This window comes from Stegostoma tigrinum, chromosome 6 (assembly GCF_030684315.1).
Source record: "Stegostoma tigrinum isolate sSteTig4 chromosome 6, sSteTig4.hap1, whole genome shotgun sequence".
NCBI lineage: Eukaryota > Metazoa > Chordata > Chondrichthyes > Orectolobiformes > Stegostomatidae > Stegostoma > Stegostoma tigrinum.
Window position 1 is genome coordinate 61538520 of NC_081359.1, and position 22628 is coordinate 61561147.

Genomic DNA, 22628 nt, shown 5'->3' on the forward strand with positions numbered 1-22628 from the left:
AAAACCAAGGTGTTTCTATATGTGGCAGCATCATCAGTATTAACAACTTTAAACAAATCTGCAAGCCGCAAAGCATTTCTAATCTAACAGAAGTTAACCCAAGAGCAATCAATGAAACTTCTAACTATTGCTGTTGGGGTCGGGGAGAGGCACTTCCTGTTGTTGAATGCATGCTCAGCTGTGTATATTTAAGAACCGGCACTCACAGCATGTTCGAGGTTGGAAATGGCAGTCACAACATCAAAGCAGAACTACATGCAGAGCTGCCTAATCTACATACTTCCAGTGAATGCTTGCTAGTGCCTGAGCAATAATACTGTCCTGCAGGGGCTGTATTGCAATTAAGCATGTGAGGAATGAAAGCCATTTTGGAACCAAACAACACTGCATTGAAAGCATTGTGGGCATTAACTAATCAGATTTTGTTGCCCTCATTTTTGAGTTGCCTACAATGGATACATTCTCACATGCAAATTGGCCTTCTGATATTCCATGCTTTTCATTGAAAACCTATATCAATTCTTTTTAAGATACATAAAAATAAAATGATGATTGCATCTCTCCGTAATAAAAGATGAACATCTGTTCTGAGTACATAGTCAGTATCTGATGATGACAGGGAGATTGTGATCAAAAGCTGTTTCTTTTTGCCGGAGGTTCTAACACAGTCAAATTGATTCACTTGCTCAGGATTAAAATTGGGTGAGTTAGTTATAGTTATTTTCACAATTTCGCATTTTAGGTACAAATTGTGTTGCATCAGAAACTCAGATGTTGAAATTTTTTTTAACAATCTGTCTGTTCCTAACTTTATAGATTTTTGAATGAAAATGCTTATGTGATTTTACATTTTATGGGTTGAACCTTATAGGCATCTGAGTGGTGTGGGCTAAGGCACAACGTGTGGCAGAACTGGGCGACATTTGCAATGACGTCCAACTTGAAATCATGACCATGTCACTCCATCTTTTATGCTTTTCACAAGCAACCGGGTGAGATGCCAATAATAGTGGATTAATGCTTATTAACAGCATTACTTCTTTCATTGAAATTCAACCAGCCATCTTAATAAACTCACCAAATCAGCTTGACATCCAGGAAACTTGACAAGTGAAACAAAGTATGTACCCATTGAATTTCACTGCTTGCTCCGAATGACCTCCATGATGTCCTTGACCAGACTATAGCTCAGGGTACAATCACTGGGCATCGGGGTCATGCACCCGAACTCCATTGGACGTTAGCATCTGCCAATTGGCAACCCATCAAGACCAGCCTAGTACTTCTCTGATGCATTGGCAGTGTGATCTGGAAACACAGTTTTGTATTAAGGAGTGACCCGGCACTGAAAAGCTGCAGTAGGGACACTTTGCATCAAACAGAGGCTCGCAGCTCACAGACTAGATCAGGCTGTGTCTCAGGAATGCTCATTTAGTGCTTAGTGCATGCTCACTTAGCATCTACCCGCAAGTTCACACCCTGCCTTTACTCATTATACCAATTAGAGCGAGCACTAGAACAGGTGCTTGCCTTGCTGCTAAGTAGTCCTCAGTCTAGAGGGGCTGTGGGCTATGTCAGTTTCACACCTACACCATTTGCCAGCAGCTTACTTGACAAACACATTGCATGGGCACCAAACACACAGCCATCTCTCAAAGCCCTAGGAGAGTCATCTCTGCTGAAATCCACAAGAATCTCCAATTAGTCAGAGGTTCCCACACATTAAATCAAGGGGAGGCCCCAGTAACAGTTCAGTACACTAAAAGGTGGGAGTAGGCCTCGGCAGGTTCGTCTTTGGGATGGGGGCTGGACATGTTGGGTAAGGGTGCAGAGCAATTATGAAGGGGGTGGCAGAATTTGCAAGGATGGAGACAAAAGTAAGGCATGACAGGGAAGAAGATAATGCAGGAGAGGGTGGTCATCATCAAAGGGGTGATTGGGAGTGAATGAATACATCAAGCATGGTCACATTATGCACCTTATGGTAGGGGCTGGGTGGGAAAGAAAGGCTGCTGTAGACCTGAAGTAGGTAGGTTGGGAGGAGATTTGGAGAAGTATGAGGGCTGCGGAGTTTACACAATGGGTCATATTGATTTATTTTGTGAATGGCAAGTGGTAAAATGGGACAGAAATCAGATGTGAGGGGCTTGGTAAAATATTTTTGAGATAAGGTGTCAACCTTCATTTGGCCTTTTGGCAAAAAACATCCTCCCAAAAAAATTAAACACAACTCAGATTTTGACAAAAAATTTTGGATTCAGTCCCATCTGTAGATTTTAGCCAAAAACACTTGAATTTTATCTAGGTGAGTTGGGTCATTTGAGGTTGAGAAATGCCAGTCCCAAGCCTTCACTGACCACAGCTTGGTAATTTTACCAGAGGCAGCCTGAAGAGTTACAATCTCAATAAGGATGCTGGGCGAGCTCCTGAGTCGTTCAGCTCAAATAAAGGCCAGTAGTTCCGTCAGCTCAGCAGCACAGGTTGGAGACATGGTCATTCCTGAAGCTAGCAGGTTGGGAAACAAGCTCCCCTCAACATGGGATCGAGAGTCAGAGGGGAAACATCTCCAGGGAGATTGTTGTGAGTTGTCAAAACTCCCTCTCTGCCTACGACCCCACCATTGTGTGTTGAATCTCTGGCTCCAGTGGTCCCCATTAAGTTGGTGGCTTTCCAATGCCATGGGTCACCTTGCTATTACTAAATGATGATGCCTCAGTAAAATGATTCTCAGTAGTGCCTTTTTAATTATCTGAATTGGCTGCTCGTGATCTTGGAATGGGCAACCAATTGGCATTACAGCTCACCACTAGGAAAGTTACCGGTTGCATTTGGTCCCATTTTGACTTGATTCCCCCGGAAACTCCCTCCTCCTCACACACTCTAGGGCTAGTAAAATTCTGCCCAAATAATCCTAAACAGTAATATATATTCTGTTACAAGCACCATCATATCACTGTCACACAAATTTCTCCTTCCTGTGCTCCACCGGGGTCTTTACTCTTACTCATATCAATCCATTCCCAATAATCCCAAAAAACATTACTACCATCACAATATAATAGATAATAAAATGTGAGGCTGGATGAACACAGCAGGCCAAGCAGCATCTCAGGAGCACAAAAGCTGATGTTTCGGGCCTAGACCCTTCATCAGAGAGGGGGATGGGGTGAGGGTTCTGGAATAAATAGGGAGAGAGGGGGAGGCAGACCAAAGATAGAGAGAAAAGAAGATAGGTGGAGAGGAGAGTATAGGTGGGGAGGTAGGGAGGGGATAGGTCATTCCAGGGAAGACAGACAGGTCAAGGAGGTGGGATGAGGTTAGTAGGTAGGAGATGGAGGTGCGGCTTGGGGTGGGAGGAAGGGATGGGTGAGAGGAAGAACAGGTTAGGGAGACAGAGACAGGCTGGACTGGTTTTGGGATGCAGTGGGTGGAGGAAAGAGCTGGGCTGGTTGTGTGGTGTAGTGGGGGGAGGGGACGAACTGGACTGGTTTTGGGATGCGGTGGGGGAAGGGGAGATTTTGAAGCTGGTGAAGTCCACATTGATACCATTGGGCTGCAGGGTTCCCAAGCGGAATATGAGTTGCTGTTCCTGCAACCTTCGGGTGTCATCATTGTGGCACTGCAGGAGGCCCATGATGGACATGTCATCTAAAGAATGGGAGGGGGAGTGGAAATAGTTTGCGACGGGAGGTGCAGTTGTTTATTGCGAACCAAGCAGAGGTGTTCTGCAAAGCAGTCCCCAAGCCTCCGCTTGGTTTCCCCAATGTAGAGGAAGTCACACCGGGTACAATGGATACAGTATATCACATTGGCAGATGTGCAGGTGAACCTCTGCTTAATATGGAAAGTCATCTTGGGGCCTGGGATAGGGGTCAGGGAGGAGGTGTGGGGGCAAGTGTAACATTTCCTGCAGTTGCAGGGGAAGGTGCCGGGTGTGGTGGGGTTGGAGAGCAGTGTGGAGCGAGCAAGGGAGTCACGGAGCGAGTGGTCTCTCCGGAAAGCAGGCAAAGGTAGGGATGGAAAAATGTCTTGGGTGGTGGGGTCGGATTGTAGATGGCGGAAATGTCGGAGGATGATGCGTTATATCCGGAGGTTGGTGGGGTGGTGTGTGAGAACGAAGGGGATCCCCTTTGGGCGGTTTTGGCGGGGGTGGGGTGTGGGGGATGTGTTGCGGGAAATGCGGAAGATGCGGTCAAGGGCATTCTCGACCACTGTGGGGGGAAAGTTGCGGTCCTTGAAGAACTTGGACATCTGGGATGTATGGGAGTAGAATGCCTCATCATGGGAGCAGATGCGGCGGAGGCGGAGGAATTGGGAATAGGGGATGGAATTTGTGCAGGAGGGTGGATGGGAGGAGGTGTATTCTAGGTAGCTGTGGGAGTCGGTGGGCTTGAAATGGACATCAGTTACAAGCTGGTTGCCTAGGATGGAGGCTGAGAGGTCCAGGAAGGTGAGGGATATGTTGGAGATGGCCCAGGTGAACTGAAGGTTGGGGTGGAAGGTGTTGGTGAAATGGATGAACTGTTCGAGTTCCTCTGGGGAGCAAGAGGCGGCGCCGATACAGTCATCAATGTAACGGAGGAAGAGGTGGGGTTTGGGGCCTGTGTAGGTGCGGAAGAGGGACTGTTCCACGTAACCTACAAAGAAGCAGGCATAGCTGGGGCCCATGCGGGTGCCCATGGCCACCATTTTTGTCTGTAGGAAGTGGGAGGAATCGAAAGAGAAGTTGTTGAGGGTGAGGACGAGTTCGGCTAGGCGGATGAGGGTGTCGGTGGAGGGGGACTGGTCGGGCCTGCGGGACAGGAAGAAGCGGAGGGGCTTGAGGCCATGTGCGTGCGGAATACAGGTGTATAGGGACTGGACGTCCATGGTGAAAATGAGGTGTTGGGGGCCAGGGAATTGGAAGTTCTGGAGGAGGTGGAGGGCGTGGGTGGTGTCACGGACGTAGGTAGGGAGTTCCTGGACCAAAGGGGAGAAAATGGAGTCCAGATAGGTGGAGATGAGTTCGGTGGGGCAGGAACAGGCTGAGACAATGGGTCGACCAGGGTAGGCAGGTTTGTGGATTTTGGGAAGGAGATAGAAACGGGCCGTGTGGGGTCGGGGAACAATGAGGTTGGGAGGCTGTGGGTGGGAGGTCCCCTGAGGTGATGAGGTCATGAATGGTGTTGGAGATGATGGTTTGGTGCTCGGGGGTGGGGTCATGATTGAGGGGGCGGTAGGAGGAGGTGTTGGAGAGTTGGCGTTTGGCCTCGGCGATGTAGAAGTCAGTGCGCCATACTACCACTGCGCCACCCTTGTCTGCGGGTTTGATGGTGAGGTTGGGGTTGGAGCGGAGTGCTGCCCGTTCTGCGGGGGAGAGGTTGGAGTGGGTGAGAGGGGTGGAGAGGTTGAGGCGGTTAATGTCTCGACGGCAGTTGGAGATGAAGAGGTCGAGGGAGGGTAGGAGGCCTGGGGGTGGTGTCCAGGAGGAGGACTTGTGTTGGAAGCGGGCGAAGGGGTCAGTGGAGGGAGGGTTAGGTTCCCGGTTGAAGAAGTAAGCGTGGAGGCGAAGGCGGTGGAAAAACTGCTCTATTGGTGCCAGACATAGCCTGTCCCATCCCAGTATGAGCAAAACATACTTCTGTGCTAGGGTACTCTGCTAGCATCAATTTAACCATTCATCTGCACTCCTAGAAATCTCCTGTGCTTCATTCACAGTGATCCCATATCCAAAAATACATCTCTGAGTTTTTTTGTTTATTGTACATTGTAATTTATACCCGTAAACTGCATTATGATATTCCCAGGCTCCAGGAACATCTTCCTAATACCATCCATCTTTATGGCTACACTCACTCCCAGTGATGCTACATGTCGTTCTTGTGATATTTCTCAACAAACATTTGGCTTTTGTATTTAATCATGGTATTCATGTCTGAATGTTATTATCCAGTCATGTCTGGCAGGAACACCAGATACAAATACAGCAAAGGAACAATGGTTAAATATGAATTAAAGGTTAACTGGGTGCAATATATCTAACATGAAACAATAATCAGTGAGGGTGAGTTGTGTTACATGGGTTGGAAGAAAACTCTTGACTGGAAAATGATATGCCTTGACTTTGTCAACCTTCAGTTGTTTATCACTGAATCTACCACTAACATTTCTATCATTCACTTAACAAATGAATATTATTTGTTTTCTACAACCCTTTTAAAATATTGGGGCATATTTTGCAGTTTAAATGCTAGTGCTGTAGTGTTTCAACATGTTGGATTGTGCATTTACACAAACAATCACAGCATCAGGCAAATTCCCATATAGGCATGTAATCATCTTTGTCTGATTTCACTTTGGCGTACACAAGTGATATGATACATCCAAAAACAATAGCAGAAAAATCTGTTCCTTACAGTCTTGTAGGTAATCAGATCACATTTCCATTTACTCATTGTGAGAAAGACTGACAAAGATCATGCTTAAAACTAAATATGAGTGAAATTCTGCTACGCATTAACACCAATCAAGGAGACAATTCATACAATTTGCTTGTAAATTTATTTTTTGAAAAGGTCCGTTATTTACAATAAAAGGTTGGTTAAAATAGTTTCCAACGCAATTTTGTACAACAGTATGATTTCAGCATATTGTGTTAAAGTTAATTAACCCAGTTTAGATTTTAGAATATTTGTGCAAAAATCAAGATCAAAATTTGTCCTGTCACTAAATTAAACTTGTTCTAATTTATCTTCTTTAGGAAGACTAATGATAATGAAGGGTTCATTTTAATTCGGAAAGCCAATTTGAGTAAAGTCACTGAAGAAGACTTTAGTACTAATTTCACGTGCTTCTCCCAGAATTCTCAGGGAAATGCATCTGGTGTGCTCAGACTGAAAGAGAAAGGTAAGAAACTAACAGCAAGTACATTTTTAAGGGGACAACATCTGCCTGAAGAATTCTATCTGCCATCTTTGGATAGGAGCTAATACCAAAGGAAGGGCGATTTTCAGGCACATTTACCCAGGCAGGACAGAAATCCTACTCTTCCCCCTTTTGAAACTCAAGAAAGATGCCAAAAGGCTCTTTCAGATTTTGTCAAGGCTTTAGGTTGTGAAAGAAAAACACATATGTTGCCCATATGCAGGAACTACCACCATTTTTTGGAGCTAGCTGCAGCTGACTGTTACTCAGTACAATAGACGATTGTGATGCTGCAAGAAGATAGTCACAGACATATGAGCCTTCATTGCCAGAGAGCTGTTTGCACCTTACAACACTTGTCGCAAAGCCCTGCCAGCCGTCATCAAAGTCAGCGGGATCTCAAAGTTCTTTGTTTCAGCCTCTTTTCAAGGACCTGCTGCCAGCCTGATTGGCATCTTGGCAACAACTGGAACCACTTGTGCCCTCTTTGCTGGAGATGGGCAGCACATTCATTTCACGACAGAGGAGGCTTCACAGGGACAGATTTTCCTCCATCACTGGATTCCCACAGTTCAGGACATTAATGATTGCACCCATGTGATCATGAGGATTCCCAATAAGCAGCCAGTGAAATCTATCAGCTGAAGTCTCCCACTTCCTCAATGTTCAACTGGGCCTGCAACCTTAACAAGAGGTTCCTACATGTACACAATCACTTCTCTGTCAGTTGCCATGATTCTCCACGAGCCTAGACTGCCTCAAGTCTTTGCTCCTAAGTCTGTAGAAAGATCCTAGGGGACAAGGGATATCACATGAAGAGATAGCTGCGGGCCACCATGTAGGAGCTCCAAACAGAAGTGAGACAAACAATATTGTATCAGAGATAATGGGAACTGCAGATGCTGGGAGAATCTGAGATAACAATGTGTGGAGCTGCATGAACACAGCAGGCCAAGCAGCATCTTAGGAGCACAAAAGCTGACGTTTCAGGTCTAGGCCCTTCATTAGATGATTGGGATCTAGGCCCAAAACGTCAGCTTTTATGCTCCTAAGGTGCTGCTTGGCCTGCTGTGTTCATCCAGCTCCACACTTTGTTATCTGAGACAAATAATACCACTTCTTCAGCTGAACACTCACTGAGCAGACCTTTGGGATTCGGACATGTTTTCCTTAGACCTGGACCAGTCCAATACTCACCCAAAAGGATCTTGCTGTTTGCAGTGGGTCACTGTTCTCTTTGTAATGTGGCCCAACAGGGAGGTTGGAACATTGAGTACAGTGAGCTCCTGTAAGGAGACAGTTGGCTGGGAGGGGAGAACAGAAGGTCAGGGAGAATGAGGACAAAGAAGGGGTAGAAAGAGATGATGCTGAACAGAGAGGTGCCACAGTTATACGATGGGGTGGCTTCCTGCTGCCACTCTCTATCAAGAGACCTCCGCCCATTCACCCTGGGTATCAAACATTCATTCCAGGTCAGCATCGATGAGGTGATAGGCTGCCCCGCTGTGTGCACCCGGCCTCTCACTACACTGTGACAATTTGATTCCATTTTGTACTGCCAGCAGTCTTTGTGATGGCTGCCATAAGGTGTCTAAATGAGTCCCATGCTTCAATTGATCCATCTCTACTCTCACTCCATTCAAAGAATGCAGGAAATCTGTTTCCATACCAATTAAGAGTTCACCTAATGTGGAGATCTTAACTTCAATTCGTTTCTAAGCAGTTTTTGAATTTCTTACACAAAAACAAATCAGCTTCCCATTTCTCATCTTTTTAACAGAACTTCAGCACTTGGACGATATGTAGAAATACACAATAAGGCAAATGTAAGGCCTATCCAGTGTTACCAAAAGACTACTGGCTGGGATTTAATATGGGCAGCTTTTGAAAATAATCACCCTGTGGGATCATATTGCCACTAGTACAGCTCCTGCCTCCTGGGGGCACTTGATCTCATTGGTTGCTGAGCTCACCTTCTGCTCAATTAGACTACACATATTTAGAAGTCATTGGGCCTGCAGCTTGCAGGTTGGTCACAGGGTCAAGATCCAGAACCCTGAGTTCAGGGGTCTTGCTGAGAATCTGGTCTGAAGTGTCAGTATGTGCAGAGATTCCATCATGTCTAAACCTGTAGAGCCGAGTGACCTTTGTATGTTGCCAAGGATTGGACTTTCCACCTTGCCAGATTTTCAAGGGATTTAAACTTGATAGCAATGAGTGTGGGCAAATATTTTGTTGGCATTCAGCAGCGTTTAACAGATTATAGCATCTGTAATTTGCCCTTCCACAGGATTGGTTCCCACTCAAGCTATGGCCTTTTCATCTTTGTGACTGACACATTGGACAGCAAGATTAGGCATTGATGACTCCCTGATGTTGGTGTTGGGAGACCATCCCCTAGCAGTCAGCCTCCAGGATCCATGTTAGCCCAATTCAAAGAAATTAATTTTCATCTGAATGTGTTCCTAACTGGGCCCTATGTAGCCAGCTGCTTTTGTGGAATGGTTTGCGAAGTCTCTTGCAGCTTATCCCAGGAAACCTGAGGGAGATGGAAGAACAGTGTTGTGGTCCTCTCCAGCTGGGGCCTTTCCACTTAATTCCTGTCCTCTGCTGCCAACCTTCTATTCTGGCCTCTGAAAATTCTGGCCAATAACACTAATTAATTCCAGCTTAATTCTGGTTTCCCTAATTACACTGTAAGATTAAACATCTTTATCTCAGTTTTATGAAAGCATTTTCTCCTCATATTCAACATATTTTAAATGCATCATTTTTTTTACACTTCCTGAATTGGCAACGTTTTACCATTGTATTATTATTGAACTTTTACAGAGAATAGAAACTGTTGATGTAGCTCACAGCTTTCGTTATAGTCGAAGGCATCCCTTTAAGATCATTCTGTTTTGATGGCGAGGTCTGCTCAAATGTGCAACACATATTGCAGAAGCTTTGAAAGCAGTGCATTACTAAAACGCTTTCCAGTTAGCCCTCTTCACAATGTGCCACAATCAAAAACAAATTTCTTCTTTGTAACAGATCATAAAATTAATCAGAAAAGCAGCTTAGAACAATTGATCCATGAAAGTCACAGTCAACACTTGAAGGAAAACACAATTTTATCAAATTATGTGACAGTCAGTGATGTCAATTTTGCTCATTCGTTCCAGGAAACATCTGTTCGTAAGCTCTGCTTTCTTTGCAGCAATTCACACTTTAGCAACATTTGACGTATCCTTTCTTTTACTTCATGTGGCAGTGCGCAAACCACAATCATTCTTCCATCAATTATTGCTGAATGTTATTTATTTTTAAAAAAACATTTATTTTGGCTTGCCATATGACCTGTCCCTCAGGTAAATGGTTTGTGCAGAAAAGCACCTTTCAACACAAGTTCATTGGGCACTTGTCCATACATGGCATCCTTGAGGCTCTGCTAGTAAAGGAATCAATGCATCCTTTCAGACGGTGCCTGAGCAAATTTAAATTTATTTGACAAAAAGGTCTCATTGCCAGAACTTTCAAACAAGCACCAAGACATAGCTTAGCTGATGATGAGAATGGATTGCCCTCTCAGATCCATCATGTAGACTAAAGTTTTAGTACCGTTGCAAATTATCATTGAGGTTTCTGTGGTGAGGAACATCGTTGTCTCTGATAATTTGAATTCTAACCAAAGTAACACGTTAACCCCTTATTCCCACGTTCTGAATATATTCAAAGTGGTAAACTTTATTGGTGATGGTGGTATATCTTAAATCAGTATAAGTGAATCTTTACTAAGTCTGTACAGCAATATCAAAGTAGAAATAGGATTTTTCATATATCCTGTGAGGAAGTGTGATCTGCACATCACGATTCCGTCCTTGTACAGTTATATGAGTCAAGGCAACTCCTAACCTCTGTAAAATTTCTGTTCTTGCAGCATCTCTATCTTTTTGTTTCACAGAGTCAATTGAGATGAATATAACCCAGTCATGCCCCCACTGTTATTCAACCAGCCCAATGACAAAATATTTTGTTGAATGTGTAACCACCCAAGCCAGGTCAAAGTTTCAATATCTCTGTCATTCTGTACTCATAAACGTTCCAATCCTAGTGCCTGGCTAAAGCAAGGAAAATGTAATGGCTTTGGTGCTCAACTATGAAGGTGAACATTACCACAGTCTTAGAGGCTACTCTCTTGTTAGAGAGAATTTGATTGGTGAATGTAACCTGAGGGTCACAATACCTCAGGTAAGGGACAAAGATTAAACCTTTATGGTGACCTAAGTCAGTACAGGAATTGAGCCAATGCTCTTGATATAATTCTGAATTGCAGACGAGCCATTTTAAGTAATTGACCTTCGCACTCAACTATTCTGACTCAGCTGTAGATATGAGTCTGCAAGATGCTACAAACACTTTAGCTTGTGTTTTCCACACATTAAGCTGTGTGTTTTCACATTGCCGAATTTCTACTTTTTGACCATTTGGTTCCTTTTACACCCTTCAGGCCAATTTTTAAAAAATTGATCAAGGGTAGCCCAAACCACATTTTCCCACCATTTCAACTTAACCGTTTTTATACACAATGTATCACAAATAAAAATAAAATAACACAGTGTAAGCTCTACCAATGAAATTAAAAGTACCACCAGTTTTTAGGTTAGTTTTCATCAATTAACAAGATAATCCAATGTGGAAATTTCCCACATTTCTCACATCATTTATTTTATTCATTCATGGGATAAGGCTGTTGCTGGCTAGGCAGCATTCATTGCCCTTCCTTAAATACCCAGAGGGCAGTTAAGAGTCAACCACATTGCTGTGGATCTGGAGTCACATGGAGGCCAGACCAGGTAAGATTAGATTCCCTACAGTGTGGAAGCAAGCTCTTCAGCCCAACAAGTCCACACTGCCCCTTGGAGCATCCCACCCAGACCCATCCCCCATAACCCACACACCCCTGAACACTTTGGGCAATTCAGCATGGCTGACCCACCTAGCCTGCACATCTTTGGACTGTGGGAGGAAACCGGAGCACCCGGAGGAAACCCACACAGACACGGGGAGAATGTGCAAACTCTGCACAGACAGTTACCCGAGGCTGGAATTGAACCTGGGTCCCTGGCACTGGGAGGCTGCAGTGCTAACCACTGAACCACCATGCCGCCCCAGATGGCAGTGTCCTTTCCTAAAGGACATTTTCGAACCAGATGAGTTTTTCCTAAATTGATAATGGTCATGGTCATCATCAGACTCTTAATTCCAGATATTTATTGAATTCAAATTCTACCATCTGCCATTATGTGGGCCTCAGGATTAACAGACCAGTGATAATACCATGAGGCCATTTCCTCCTCATCATTAGCCGTCTCCTTCTAGAATGTGCAATTGGAAAAACAGTCTTGAGAGAACTCAGATGGTTTTAATTTGGGTTCAACCTAAGCTACTGACAGGAGTCTTTTCTTCAGAATGTACACTGACATAAATATCAATTGCTGCCTGGAGACCATCAACTTGTTGAAAGATTTTCTTTCTTCATCCTGAAACTTGCTGGTCTTCCAGCTAGTAGGATCCTGGTAGAGACTATTTATATTGAGAGAAACTCAAACACACAGTGATCAAAGGGAGAAACTATGCCACAGGATTCCATGATTTAAAGTGAATGAGTAAACATAGCTAAAGTAATACAGTCTTAGGGAAATACTTACAGTTTACATTAAAAATCAGTCACAAATGTTTGTCACTCTTTGACTATCATTAATTGTGAGGTCCCAGCAATTCCAAAAGTGTAATGCTTTAATTATCTTGGCCTTATATCTTCAATATTTTGAAAATTTGAAATGACCTCTGAAGTATTATTATGAACAATGAGCTGGAGGTGATGCCCTTCAAGGACCATCTAAGTGATGTAACAAAAACAGAAGTAGCTGGTAAAACTCAGCAGGTCTCACAGCATCTAAGAACAAAATATCAGAGTTGACGTTTCGGATCCGGTGACCCTGCCTCAGAACTCATTTCTGAGGAAGGGTCACCAGAACTGAAATGTTAACTGCATTTTTTTCTTCACAGATGCTGCTGGATCTGCTGTGATACTTCTGTTTTCATTTCTGATTTTCAGCATCCACAGTTCTTTTAGTTTTTACCGAAGTTATGTAGACTGGCACATTCCAAGACCCAGACTATGTTTCAGGGGTTTCATTGAAGCTTGATACAAATCCCACAAAAACTCAATGAAGAGTGACAACCACTTAGAGCCTTCCCACCACAGTACACCAAGGAGCTGGAACCAGGTTACAGTCTCAGACTGTGCACATAAGGAAATAAATACTGCAGTGCTAAATACAACACACGTTACTGTCAAGGGAGAACTTTTGATAATTAATCCACTTTTGTAATGCAGAAAATATAGTAGCCAATGTGCATATTGCAAACGGTAATTTTTCATTGAGAGATCTATTCGATAAATATCAACCAGGACACCAGGAAAAGCTCCCTTGCTTTCTAATAGTGCTATCCCCACAAAATTGAGAGCACAGACATGGCCTCAGTTTAATAGAAGCAAAATGCTGCAGATGCTGAAAATCTGAAAAAGAAACAAAATCTATTGGAAATGCTCAGCAGGTCTGGCAGCATCTGTAAAGGGAGGAAGAGATATAATATTTTGAGTCCAGTATGACTCTTCTTCAGAACGTACTCGGTTTCAAAGCTCATCCAAAACATAACACCTTCAGCTGTTTGGTGGAGATTCTCGCACTAGAGTATGACTTGAACACATAGGAACATAGGAGCAGGATTTGCCATTCAGCCCCCACAATCCTGCTCCACCATATTAGATCATGGCTGATAGGCTACTTCAATGCCATATTCCCATTCTATCCCGATTTTTTTTTGCTATCATTCCTAATTAGAAATCTATCAGTCTCTGTTTTGAGTCTATTTAACGTCTTAACTGCCAGAGCCCTCTGGAGTAGAGAATTTGAAAGATTCACTTCCCTCCTCCTTATCTTGGTCTTAAATAGCTTGCCATCTATCCTGAGACTATGCCTCTAGTTCTAGACCCCACATCCAATGCAAACGTCCTTTCTGCATTTGCTTTAAGTATTTTGAACATTTCTAAAGGATCACCTTTCATTCTTTTAATTTCCTGAGAACAGAAGCCTCTGTCTCCCCAGTTTCTCCTAATAGGAATCAGTCTGACAAACCTCCAAAGCATTCCTTCTATAGGAAGTATATGCTTCCTTGGGCAAGGAGACCAGAACTGCCTGCAACACTCCAGGTGTGGTCTCATCAGTGTTCTATACAATTAAAACAAACTTTATTTGCTCCTGAGCTCAAATCCTCTTGGCTTAAAGGCTATTGTACCATTTGCTTCCTGAAATGCTTGCTGCAATTACATGTTAGCTTTCAGTGAGTTATTCAACGAGGTCACCTAAGTCCCTTTGGACATCGACAATTTCTAATACCTTGCGATTTAAAAGATACTCTGCACTCCCATCCCTCCTATGAAAGTGAATACTCTTACGCTCATTCACATTATTTTCCCTCTGTCACACTGTTAACCATTCACTCAGTCCACTTAAATCCTCTTGAAGTCTTTTTGCATCCTCCTTACAATTCCCGTTCTCAAAATAAATTTGTATCATCTGTAGACTTGGAAATATTACAATTAATCCCCACAGACAAATCATTGATATTGATTGTGAACAGTCAGGGGCCAAGCACTGATCCTTACTCTACAGCAATGGTTTGAGCCTGCAAACCTAAGAATTGTTCATTTATTCCTATTCACTGCTTCCTGTCAGGTAACCAATCCTCACTCCAAGATGTTACTCTCTCACACTTTAATTTTATTTACTAATCTCCTGCATGGTACTTTATCGAAACTATCTGAAAATCCAAATACGCCAAATTACCTAGTTATCTCTTATCAAATCTTTAAAAACATCCTCAAAAAACTCTCAGCAATTTTCTTAAACATAATTTCATCTTCATAATTTCATGTTGATTCTGTCCAATCAGAAAATTATTTTCTAAATACCCAGTATTCACATTCTTTATAATAGATTATAGAATGTTGCCTGCTACTGGCATCAGGTTCCTAACTTAGTAGTTCCCACTTTTTCCTTTCTTAAATGGCAGGATTACACATGAACCTTCAAATCTGTAGGCATCATTGCAGAATGAATAGAACTTTGACCGAGGACCATCAATGTTTTCATTTGTTCCACAGATATCAGTTTCAAAACCCAAGGCAGAAGGTCATTGGGTCCTGGAGATCTGTCTATTTTCAGTCCCATTAATTTCTAAATAATACATTTTTACTAATACTAATTTATTCCATACTCTCATTAAATTCTTGGATCTCAATTATTTCAGGGACTTTTTGTTGAAGATAGGCACAAATTACTCCTTTTTCTTTCTCGGCCTATAGTGGACCCATATTTATCTTTGCTAATCTCTTTCTTTTTACATACCTATAGAAGCTTTTCAAATTAATTTTATGGTTTTTTTGCTGCTTTATATTCATATTTTATTCTCTCTTCCTTTCTCAATTTTTTTGGTCTTCCTTTGCTGAACTCTAGAATCCTCCCAATGTTCAGGCTTTTTGCCAAATTTATAAGCCTCCTACTTTGATCTAATGCTATCTCATAATCTTCTGTCTCTAGAGATGAAGTGTGACAACAACTGAGTCAGAGCTGTTACTAATAAGTGCAGCTGCAATCTGCATTGTAGGTGAAAAGAGGCAGACTGAAGTGCCTTGTAACATAATTAACTGAATAGATCATTGCACTTGCACACTTACTGTTTTTTTAAATAATTCTTATGGATAAAGCGCAATTTTGGAGAAGAAGGTCACATACTTTCAACCTCAGTCCAATGCCTAAAATCTAGTGTTAACCAGAAGTGCAGAGTGAATAAAGAGTCCAGATAATTCTAACTCCAGGAAATCAAGTGCCAAAGACTGTCAGCTGCATGCCTGAGACTGCTGAATATAATAACAGGCAGGAGGTGACAGTGGGGTTTTTTGGGGGTTGAGGGTAGGTGTGGGTGGGGAATGTGGGGGTGTTGGGTTGGGGATGAAGTCTACCTGCTAGCAGCAAAAGAGCAATGCCCAGCAATAGAACAAGTTGTGAAAAGATGTATGAAGAAAACCATGGCCCATACACATAGGGCAATCTATACATCACAATCAACGGTTAATTTGGCTTAGGATTCTCCTCCACCACATTTCTCAAAAGTGATGGCAGTATACCTCTATTTCTGTTCTATTCCCATGTACTCCCATTCTCCCAGATTAATTCTACCCTCTGTGAAATTGACATCAGCTATAAGTCAATTATTAGTGCCTCAACTCACAGTGAGACTGCTCCCCAATTGCCCTCATTTTCTTTCCAAATCTACCAATGACCTTATCGCCCGAATAGTTTCTATAGTCATAGATAACAAAGTGTGGAGCTGGATGAACACAGCAGGCCAAGCAGCATCTTAGGAGCACAAAAGCTGATGTTTCGGGCCTAGACCCTTCATCATAAATCTAGGCCTGAAACGTCAGCTTTTGTGCTCCTAAGCTGCTGCTTGGCCTGCTGTGTTCATCCAGCTCCACACTTTGTTATCTCAGATTCTCCAGCCTCTGCAGTTCCCATTATCTCTGATCACAGTTTCTATAGTCATCTCTGGCCTCACAATCCACCAAGATATCGGCACTGAAATTCTAGCATCTTCAAATCCCTGATGTTACTAACCGGTGGCCACTCTTTCAGCTGCCTATGGTCTAATCTCTGGTGTGGTGAGAATGACTATCCTTAACATCAAGGAAACATTCAACTAAGTATGACATCAATATACCCCAGAAAATCTGGGCTCATTGGGAATCAGATAAAAAACATTCTGTTGGTTTGAATCATAACTATCACAAAGTATAATGGTTGTGGATGTTGGAAGTTAATCAGCTCAGCCCCAGGAAATCACTGTAAGAGTACCCAAGGATTGCATCCTAACCATCTTCACTTGCTTCATCACTGAGCTTCCCTCTATCTTAATGTTTGAAGTAAGAATATTCACTGATGGGTGCACAATGCTCAGCACCAACCATGATTTCTCAATTACTGAAGGAGTCTGTATCCAAATGCATCTTTACCTGGGCTGATAAGAGGCAAGTAACAATCATACCACAAACTTTCCAGGCAATAACCATCTCCAACAAGAGACAATCTAATACCATCAGTGGCATTTCATTGATGAACTTCCCGTTAATAATATCAGGGGATTACCATTGACCAAAAAGTGAAGTGAATACATCATATCAGTACTGTGACTACAACAGCAAGTCAGAGACTAGGAACTCTGAGTGGAATATCTCACCTCCAGCCTCCTCAATGCCTGTGCACAATCTACAGGCCACAAAAGCTGGAGTGTCATAGAATACTGGCCACTTGCTTAAGTGGGTGTGGCTCCAATGACATTCAAGAAGCTTAATTCTATCCAGGACAAAACCCACTTGCTTATCACCCCAACATCCACCTTTAATGTTCACCCTGTCCCTGTTCATTACAAACGCACAACAGCAGCAGTGTGCGCCCTCTACGAGAAGCTCTGCAAAATCTCGCCAAGGCTCTTTTGACAGTACCTTCCAAAACCTTTACCATCTAGAACAGGAAGGGTAGAAGCATACCAGAATACAGAATAAGTTCCCCTCCAAGCACTCCATCATAACCTGGAACCTCTTTGCTAGTCCTTCATTGTCACTGGTTCAAAATACTGGAACTCCTTTCCTAATGTCACTGTTGGTGTCCTTACACATCAAATATTGCAGTAGTTCAAGAAGGTAACTTCTGCAGAACAAATAGAAGTGAGCTGGCCTAGCTGGTGATGTCCACATGAACAAATAACCAAAAAAACCCTTCCAATTACCAACTTAACTCTCAACGTTGCTTTGTATCTTTAAAGTATTCCTTGAAACCTATCACTTGGAACAAGTTTTTGGTCATCTGACCTAATATATGTGCATCTGAGTCATATTTTTAATGTATTGTTCCTGTGAAATACTTTGACAGTTTTTTTTAATGTTAAGTGCACTTTATAAGTTGAAGTAGTAGCTTTTGATTAATGCATAAGACAATCTCTGGGTGTAGTCCTGGTTTTAAATTTCACTCATCTGTTTTAACAAACTGAGTTATCATAACAAGTCACATTCAAATATAAATAATGAAAAAAATGTTTGTCTAATTAAGCTGAATACCTAAATGCTAAAAGATATTCTTTTGTGACTCTTTCAGAGTTCAACATCTTTCAAATCAAAGTAATAACCATATCCATATCATTAATGTTTGTGACTTTTGTTTGTGGATGCGTTGGAGTCTTTAAATTTTGGATTGAAATATGTCTGCTTTACCGACATTATTTCTCAAAGGATGAAACCATTGGAGGTAAGGAAAATTCTAGGTTCTAAAATATTGACAGAATTCATTTCCACAAGAATTTAATTTACGTCAGTGGTAGGGAAGCTGCTGGCGAAGATACTGAGGGGTAGGATCTAATCCCATTTGGAAGAAAATGGACTTATCAGTGATAGACAACATGGTTTTGTGCAGGGAAGGTTATGTCTTACCAACTTAATAGATTTCTTTGAGGACGTGACAAAGTTGATTGATGAGGGAAAGGCTGTAGATGTCATATACATGAACTTCAATAAGGCGTTTGATGAAGTTCCCCATGGCAGGCTGATGGAGAAAGTGAAGTCACATGGGGTCCAGGGTGTGCTAGCTAGATGGATAAAAAACTGGCTAGGCAACAGGAAACAGAGACTAGTAGTAGAAGGGAGTTTCTCAAATTGGAGACCTGTGGCCAGTGGTGTTCCACAGGGATCTGTGCTGGGACAACTGTTGCTTGTGATATATGTAAATGAAATGGAGGAAGGTATAAGTGGTCTGATTAGCAAGTTTGCAGACGCCACAAAGGTCGGTGGAGTAGCAGATAGTAAAGGTGGACTGTCAGAGATTACAGCAGAATATTGATAGATTGGAGATAGATTGGAATATGGATAGATTGGGCAGATAAATGGCAGATGGAGTTCAATCTGGGCAAATGCGAGGTGATGCATTTTGGAAGATCTAATTCAAGAGCAAGATATACAGTAAATGGAAAAGTCCTGGGGAAATTTGATGTACAGAGAGATCTGGGCGTTCACGTCCATTGTTCGCTGAAGGTGGCAACGCAAGTCAATAGGGTGGTCAAGAAGACATGCGGCATGCTTTCGTTCATTGGACGGGCTATTGAGTACAAGAGTTGGCAGGTCATGTTACAGTTGTATAAGACTTTGGTTCGGCCACATTTAGAGTACTGTGCGCAGTTCTGGTCACCACATTACCAAAAGGATGTGGATGCTTTGGAGAGGATGCAGAGGAGGTTCACCAGGATGTTGCCTGGTACGGAGGGTGCTAGCTATGAAGAAAGGTTGAGTAGATTAGGATTATTTTCATTGGAAAGATGAAGATTGAGGAGGGACCTGATTGAGGTCTACAAAATCATGAGGGGTATAGACAGGGTGGAAAGCAAGATGCTTTTTCCCAGAGTGGGGGACTCAATTACTAGGGGCCATGAGTTCAAAGTGAGAGGAGGGAAGTTTATGGGAGATGTGCTTGGAAAGTTCTTTATGCAGAGGGTGGTGAGTGCTAGAACGCGTTGCCAGCGGGGTGGTACATGCAGACACAATAGTCTTTTTTAAGATGTATCTGGACAGGTACACGGATGGGCAGGGAGGAAAGGGATACAGACCCTTAGGAAATAGATGACAGGTTTAGACAGAGGATCTCGATCGGCGCAGGCTTGGAGGGCCGAAGGACCTGTTCATGTGTTGTAATTCTCTTTGTTCTTTGTTTAAATGCAATAGCATTTCTTAATTGAATATCATATTTATTTGGAAAAGAAATCCTGTTTCTAATCTCTGCAAATAAACAGTCCTAGAAATGTTCAGAAACATAATATTCTATCTGATTAACATCTTCTTTTAGATTATTATCAATTTTAAAAATAGGTTTCTATACTTTGTCAGATTAATTTGATTATATGAGAAAATAGAACATAGAACATAGAACATAGAACATTACAGCACAGTACAGGCCCTTTGGCCCTCGATGTTGTGCCGACCTGTTATACCAATCTGAAGCCCATTTAACCTACACTATTCCATGTACATCCATACGCTTATCCAATGACGACTTAAATGTACCTAAAGTTGGCAAATCTACTACCGTTGCAGGCAAAGCGTTCCATTCCCTTACTGCTCTCTGAGTAAAGAAACTACCTCTGACATCTGTCCTATATCTTTCGCCCCTCAATTTAAAGCTATGCCCCCTTGTGCTTGCCGTCACCATCCTAGGAAAAAGGCTCTCCCTATCCACCCTATCTAACCGTCTGATTATTTTATATGTTTCAATTAAGTCACCTCTCAACCTTCTTCTCTCGAATGAAAACAGCCTCAAGTCCCTCAGCCTTTCCTCGTAAGACCTTCCCTCCATACCAGGCAACATCCTAGTAAATCTCCTCTGCACCCTTTTCAAATCTTCCACATGTTGGTTTGCAAAGCAGTGTAACGCTAACAGCATGAGTTCAATTCCCATCACCAGGTGAGGTTACCATGAAGGACTCTCTTTCTCAAAATTTCCCCTCATCTGAGGTATGGTAGCCCTCATGTTAAATCTCCTTCAGTTTCTCTCCCTGTTGAGAGAGCAGCCCTATGGTCTGGTAAGACTATAGTGACGCAACTGGGCCTACAATTCAGTTTGCTACTTTTAATACATTTCTTTTAAGCAAACAATTGATATCCTCAGTTATTAATACTATTTGTTGCCATCATACCTGACTTCTTATATAATTGTCAGTGGACAAGGTTTGCCACCACCTTCACAAGGTCGATTAGGCAATGGGAATTGAACTCGTGCTGTTGGCATGACACTGTTTTGCAAAAAAAATAGGAAATATTTTTCAATAATATTTAATTTGCTATCATTTGAACTTCAGAGTGTTTGTGGTGTGATAATTTATACTTTCCAAAAGTTATCATATTTTTAATAACTCATGTCATAACATCCAGTTTATTGCTCATTGTTACAAAATATTTGATGGATAAGAAATAGAAAATTTAATCTCCCCAGGAAGGGAGAGAAGATCATTGCAATAATCAGGAAGGTTCCAACAAACATTGAGGATGACTTTATAATTAACAGAAGATTGAAACCTTCTCCTGTACAATTCTTTAAATGGCAAACCATTGATGATTGTGCAGCTTCAGAAATGAGAATACTTCTTAAATTTCTCTCTGTTGCATTAAGTCACGTACAAACAAATTGGGGCATCTTGAGCTTACTGCTATCCTTTTCACTCCAAGGAAGGGGAGTGGGTTTTGTTCTTGCTCACTAAGAGGATGAAATTGGGTTTAACTCTGGTGGCAATTATGTGGAATCAACAAGCATTATAATGCAACCAAATACCAAATTCCATTAAGTAGATGAAATGAATGTTGAGAATTTCACTGACACAATATCACCTGTTTCACTTTGTCTGCGCATGTCCAATTTAACTTTAACTACATCTAAAATTTCACATTAAATTTAAACAAATGAATCTTGTCCAAATTTACTCCATTTTCATTTGAAATAGCTTCAGAAAGTATTCAAAGTAGCTGAAAGATAGTAATCTCCATTCTCTTTGTTTTATTCCCCCTCATCACCAACCCTCTTACTCTACCACAAATTACTTGTGACCAGATGGGAAAGAATTTGATGCCTTTGTTTCATACGCAAACACCTCTTGCTTGGAGGAGGATGATGGCAGCAACAATTACATAATTACAGAGGAGAGATTTGCTCTGGAACTTCTTCCATCTGTGTTAGAGAAGCAGCATGGATATAAACTGTGCCTTTTTGAGAGGGATGTATTGCCTGGAGGGGGTAAGTGCTCCTTGTATTTGTTTGATTTGTTTAATATACATTGCATTTATTTTACACTGCATATATTGTGAGGACTAAAACCTCAATATTATACGAGACTAGACGAATGGTCAATTCTATTCTCACCTCCCTTAATTCTATTTGATGAACACCACCATAAAAATATGAAATAATCAATATCACTTTAACAAATATTGAGATCCCTACACATCCAACAGGTCCAAAGAAGCATCTATTCACCTCTAAATCATGGAAAATTCACCTTGCTTTCCACAGACATTTAAATACTGCAATAACTGCTGGAGGGTAGCTAACATGAACATTTCCGACTGAAAAACTTTTAGATTGTTAGTTTGCCAAATGTTCCCTAAACTTTAGATCATTATCATTTTTGGATAAGTTAATTCAGATGAGTTGCTATCATTGTTGCAGGAGATCAAAGCATTTTATGAAGATGCAGACTGACACAAATTAGTAGTCCGGAGAATGGGCCATATTCTATCCCAGAATGTCCCTGCTTTAACATATGCCACTATTTCATACAGTTGTGAGTTTCTTTCTTTGAAATGAAACAAAAATATTGCTGTAAAAGGCACCTATCATTGAATTTTTTCATTCTGCACTCATAAGGACAATTTGCAATAGAAGGAGAGGAAACTAATGACTTTTTATTTATACATGGGATCTGGGTATCACTGGCAAGGCCTGTATTTATTCACTTAGCCTTAATTGCCCTGCAGAAACTGGCCATGAGCTGATTTCTCAAACTGCTACATTCCATGGGTTCCAGGA

The 22628-nt window shown here is 42.0% G+C and overlaps 1 protein-coding gene across 1 annotated transcript in view; it reads left to right on the forward strand.

Annotated features, from left to right (window-relative positions):
- Positions 1-22628, forward strand: part of LOC125453616 (interleukin-18 receptor accessory protein-like) — a 62952-nt gene that overhangs the window by 27533 nt on the left and 12791 nt on the right. Inside the window, exons 8-10 of the mRNA XM_048533390.1 lie at positions 6740-6885; positions 18165-18314; positions 21654-21836. Coding sequence (XP_048389347.1) covers positions 6740-6885; positions 18165-18314; positions 21654-21836 — 479 coding nt within the window. The remainder of the gene's footprint in view (positions 1-6739; positions 6886-18164; positions 18315-21653; positions 21837-22628) is intronic.